General features: G+C 35.8%; 1 protein-coding gene across 1 annotated transcript; it reads right to left on the minus strand.

Annotated features, from left to right (window-relative positions):
- Window positions 1–4577: 4577 nt before the first annotated feature.
- On the minus strand, window positions 4578–5723 carry LOC125829991 (uncharacterized). The gene is made up of 2 exons (XM_049509219.1): window positions 5655–5723; window positions 4578–5042 (listed from the first exon to the last, which is right to left on the minus strand). The coding sequence occupies exons 1-2, from the start codon at window positions 5721–5723 to the stop codon at window positions 4578–4580; spliced, it is 534 nt and encodes a 177-aa protein (XP_049365176.1).
- Window positions 5724–5928: the final 205 nt, after the last annotated feature.

Genomic DNA, 5928 nt, shown 5'->3' on the forward strand with positions numbered 1-5928 from the left:
TACTATTTTTACAAACAAAACCAGAAGATGAGGAATCAACTAATAGGCCGGAGGGGCAGGGGGAATAGCAATCCACTTCTGAGTTAAGAGGTTGACAATATCGAAGTTGGTGTAAGAAGAGAGGTCATTATTGTGTTGGCAGCACAACATTAAGTCAACATACATTGACAGAAAGCGTATTTCCAATTTGGAAGAAGGCAAAAAACTTAAATCAAGCAAGGTACATGATTGTGGGCGTGGGAAACAATGTTCAATGTTGATGCAACATCTATCAACAATGTTCAATACTTTTTCCAAAAAGAATCCCTAGTGATTTTTTATTATTATAAGAAATCAAGTCAAAACACTCTTTAAAAGTGATAAAACAGAATTTAAGGTAAATAATATTGAAACACAGGTATTCAACTAGTTAAATTATCGTATTAATACTCATATTTTAAAACAAAATAATAAGGGAAATTACATAGGTACAAGTTCACTGTAGAAATAATCCAATCTATTGCTATTTAGATTCTTTTCAAACTAATTCTTGCCACATTTTTTTACATGATCCACAATTGTGATCAATATGATTCGTATGAAATTAGCAGCACCAACCACACTTAGGTAAAAGTCAATACCTAAAATTCTCTTTATATCAAGTACTTAATCATATAAGTACTCGTGTGATCCTCCTAGTGCAAATTCATCTCGTATACCAATAATAAGAAATTGAGGTGCTCACCAGAACACTCATTGGCATTGAATCGTCAAGTAGATATTCTTGTACACTATTTAGATTTTTTCTTTTAACTAATACTACACGCCTACAACAATCATAAAAAGTAAGGAATTTAGGGGTCTATGTTGGTCAATTTGCAGGTTTAAGCTTAGAAGGATAGAACGGAAATCAAGTGCTAGTAACATGGTAGACAACACTAGTAGGTCAAAAGCTTTAACAAATTATGAAGGTTATGCCTTCTATAATACTATGGGGAATTTTGAGTAGAAGAAATTTTATCAAACATGGGTAAACATGACATAAAGCAGAGTTGTTTATCAGGTTACTCTAAATGTATGCCATTTTGCAATGACAATTTTTCTACGTTTGAAACAATTCCCCACCAACTGGTTAGACAAGGTATAATACTTAGAGGATTACATGCCAAAGATTTATTATAAGAGATCAGTTGGAAGCCCCCAAATGCAAATAACATCAAGTGTAACATAGATGTTGAAAATAAAGGTAATCGAGGCAAGAGTTCTTATGCTTATTGCCTAAGAGATCAAGAAGGTAACCTCTTCTATGCACAAGCAAAGGAGATATCCAAAACAACTAATGTGGAAGTAGAAGAAGTGACAATTAAGGAGGGAATCTATAATTATGTAGCTAGGGGATACTCTAGAGTAACTATTGAGACGAACTCATTGTTACTGAAAAATATACTACAGGGAAAATTGGAGATACCTTGGAATATTAGAGTTATTGTGGAAGACACTCTAGCTCTCATAAGAGATACAACAATAAACATTCAACACATTTATAGGGAAGGGAATTCATTAGCTTAATATCTAGCTAATCAAGCATTTGAGGTGGAAGGACGCCAAAAATATACATTCCGAGAGTTACTATCAGAGGGAGGAAACTTCTCAATTTGGACAAACTGGAAGTACCAAATTTGAGAATCCAAAGCAAGATAATCAGGTGAATAATTATTTTATAATTCATGAGCAGATACAAGTCCATTTCAAGAAGACATCCACGAAGAATCAACTACAGAAAAGTCATAAAACAAGCTACATTCTATTATAATAAGAAATAGATCTAAAATAATGTCAAACAATAGCACTTTTAATAAGTTAATAAAGTAAAAAAAAGAGGTACTTCAACAATTAGAAGGAATCAGTAAAGGAGAGAAAAGGAAAAACAAAAGTATAATGATGATATACAAGAAATTATCCACCCATGGAATTTCACATCAGCTTATATACATTGATAAATCGGAAAGAATCTAACTGAGAAATGCAAAAAAAGAGAGGGAGCACTTACAAGTTACAACCATGGCTATAGCTCAAGAAACCATGGCGGACTCTAACGGAGGCGAGAAGCGGTGGCCAGAGTAGATGGTGCAATGCTCTGGATGGTGATGATTGGCAGAGAATATCACTTTTCAAATCAGTAGCAAATTTTAGTACCAACCAGTAACAAATTTTAGTTTATTCTATTCTCATGTTAATGTATCTCTTGTTTCCTGTTGCTGTAACGTAAATCTTCAAAAAAAGAAGAAGTGATTTTTTGATATCCTACTCGAGTGAGTGGTGACATCAATGAAGACATTATCTATGCAAGGGTATTCAAATCCGATTGAATAACTCATGGACAAGATATACATCATCAATGTCAAGTTAAATATGGTCTAGAGTAGTCAATTTGATCATAACTCCAACAAAACATTAAACCCATAAGAGCTACAATTTAATGGAAAAAACCCCACAATCAGAGAAATACATCAAATACACTAACTACACCCAAAGATTAAAGACAAAAGAAGAGATTCAAGAATAAAGCCTCATAAGCTCAAACTTGTAGTTTCTTCGGCTATAACCTCAAAGATTGAAGAAGAGAACTTACAGCAGTTGAAGAAGACTTCTAGATTTCTCAGATTTTACAAGAAAACATACAACCCTCCATTTCTTTGGATTTCACAAGAGGTTTGAAGAGAGAAATGGATTTATATTGGAAGAAAAAATGGGTTTATGTTTTCCCTAAAATGACAGACATGAAGAACTTACAATAAGATTAATATCCATGCAAAGCTCCACAACTTCTGTGTTGCTTCGATCTGCTCTGAATGGATGAAAAATTAGTTCAAAGAGAAGAATAGTGACAGCTTCTGTGTTCTTGTTGAAGAGATGGGAAATGAGCTTAGAAAATGTTTGCCTCGTTTGTATCGATGTTTGATAAAGAGCAAAATAAATTGTATTTAAAAAATCTGTTAAAAATATAATAGAATGAAATTTTTTTGGCGGGTTCAGCCAAAATAAAAGAGGGAAATTATTGAGGTATTTAATAACCGTTCCAATAGAAAAAAATTCGCATTAAATGTTGCCATAGATGACTTTATGGCAACGGTTCTAGCAACCGATGCAATATGTAGATCTATTGCAACAGTTTTCACACAATGGCAACAAATTTATTACCTAGCCGTAGCAATAATAGCCAACCCTTTTGGCAACAGTTCAAACCATTGCAATAGACAGTCTATAGTAATGGTTGCTTCAGCGTTGCTAAAAAAGCCGTTGTCGTAGGCCTTATTTCTAGTAGTGCGCGCCTTACTCCTTGTCTCACTATCTTTCGAAGTTTGGTTGACCCTACGAATGGCAGTAGACAAAAGACAAGATCATACTTAAATTAAAACATTTGCTATGTATGCATTTTTTGAAAAATAGTTTTAAAAGAAAATCTCTGCCAATGAACTGTCACAACATGCACGACACGAATAGAACATCCTTTGTCTCAGATTTTGACATGAGAGGTAGCTTGCTGGCAACCTAACACCCTTTAAGAACACGTCAATTTGAGGAAATTGAAGTTGACTTTGAAGGTCTGAGTATCCTTGATGGAATTTTTGAGGTCCTTCTCAAAAATTCTGTCCGAGTTAGATGCTTCAAAAATAAATCTGATGGTGATCACGGAAGTCATGATATCTTGCAGAAAAAAATTAGATTTTCTCAAGATCATGTCCTAATTGCACATTTTGATATGATATTTGACCTCTGTTTGTAGGAAGTAACTCTTTTTGTAGAATTTTTGAGATCCTCTCAAAAATTCTGTCCCAGTTTCCATTATGAAGGGAAATGGAAATCTTATTGGGAATATGACCGAACCGTTGTGGCGCCTACATATCCTGTTGAGGCTGGAATCAGGTCAAACGTAGTTCCTCTCTTGAGGGCTAACAAAAATAGAAAATTTGATAAGGAAATGTAAAAAATGGATAAAGGTGTGACTGAGGCCGATATAGACCGCCTACGTATCTCATTCTTGAGAATTCACGTTAGACGTAGTTCTTCAAACGGGGAATGTTCAAGGAATAAATGCAATAATGATTACAAACAAACTACAATTACAAGGAAATGAAGGAAGGAAATATCATCCTTCAAATGTAGTATCTCTTGACGGCATCTGAATTGATACCTTTGCGCCACACCTGACCGTCCGTCTCTGCTAGCACCAAAGCTTATCTTGATAATACTTTGTGGACAACAAACGGTCCCTGCCAGTTAGGTGCAAATTTCCCTTTGTATTCGTCTTGATGAGGGAAAATGCGTTTCAACACCAATTGGCCTACATCCAATGTTTGAACTCTTACTTTCTTGTTGAAAGCGCGAGTCATTTTTTGTTGATACAACTAGCCATGACAAATATCACTCATTCTTTTCTCATCAATCAATGTTAATTGCTCATATCGGTCACGAACCCATTCGACATCGCTCAATCCAGCTTCTTGAATAATCCTTAAAGATGGTATCTCAACTTCAGCTAGTATCAGTGCTTCTGTTCCGTATACGAATAGATAAGGAGTTGGTCCAGTTGAGGTTCAAATTGTGGTGCGATAACCTAGCAAAGCATAAGGAAAGTTTTCATGCCAACATTTGTAGTTGTCAATCATCTTTCTCAGTGTCCTCTTGATGTTCTTATTAGCAGCTTCCATAGCTCCATTCATCTGAGGACGATATGCAGTTGAATTGCGGTGGGTAATTTTTAAGTGTTCACATATCTCTTTCATCAAGTGACTATTCAGATTTGCTCCATTGTCTATGATGATAGATTCTGGAACTCCAAAACAACATATCAAATTGTTGCGAACAAAATCATCCACAACTTTCTTTGTCACAGCTTTGTAGGAAGCAGCTTCGACCCACTTTGTCAAGTAATCAATGGCGACCAAAATGATCCTATGCTCAATCGGTACAATAGCATCCATGCCCCAACATTCAAATGGCCAAGGGGAACTCATCGCATTGAGCTCGTGGGGTGGTACTTTGATCAGATCTCCGTGTACCTGGCATTTTTGACATTTTTGGACAAATCAGCCACAATCATTTTCCATAGTCATCCATAAGTATCCCGCCCTTAAGATAATCTTTGCTAATGTAAGCCCATTCATGTGCGTCCCACACACTCTAGCATGCACTTCTTCAAGCAATGTTGTGGCTTCTACAGTATCCACACATCTTAGTAATCCTAGACTGGGTGTCCTCTTATAAAGAACCTCTTCATTCAAAAAGAGGTTGTTTTCCATTATTTGAATTGTTTTCTTCTAAATACTTGTTGCTTTTTCCAAATATTCGCCAGCTTCTAAGTACTTTTTCACATCGATATACCATGGATTCCCATCCCATTCCGCTTCCACATGTGAACAATGTGCTGGTTGTTCTTTTTAACCTATCTTAAGTGGATCGATATAACTCTTTTCTGGGTGTTGTATTATGGACGATATGGTTGTGAGGGAATCAACAAGCTCGTTCTATATTCTCTGGGTGTGTCTGAACTCGGTCTTCCTAAATCTTTTGCATAACCTCCGTACCAATTGTACGTAAGGTATGATTTTAGGATTCTTCACGGCCCATTCTTCTTGAACCTGATGAATCAACAAGTCTGAATCACTAATTACCAGTAATTCATGAACATTCATGTCAAGACCTATTCTAATTCCAAGAATACATGCTTCGTACTCAGCCATGTTATTAGTGTATCAAAATCAAAGCTTTTCTCTTGCGGGATAATGTTGCCCCGATTCAGATACCAACACCACTTTAATTCCTGATCCTCTAGAGATCACTTCTCCATCAAAGAACATTCTCCACCCAGGATATGATTCTGATATGTCTTCCCCTACAAAAAATACTTCTTCATCAGGAAAATAAGTTCAGCGGTTCATAACCTTC

The sequence above is a fragment of the Solanum verrucosum genome, unplaced genomic scaffold (assembly GCF_900185275.1).
Source record: "Solanum verrucosum unplaced genomic scaffold, falcon-dt-bn FXZP01000054.1, whole genome shotgun sequence".
Lineage (NCBI taxonomy): Eukaryota > Viridiplantae > Streptophyta > Magnoliopsida > Solanales > Solanaceae > Solanum > Solanum verrucosum.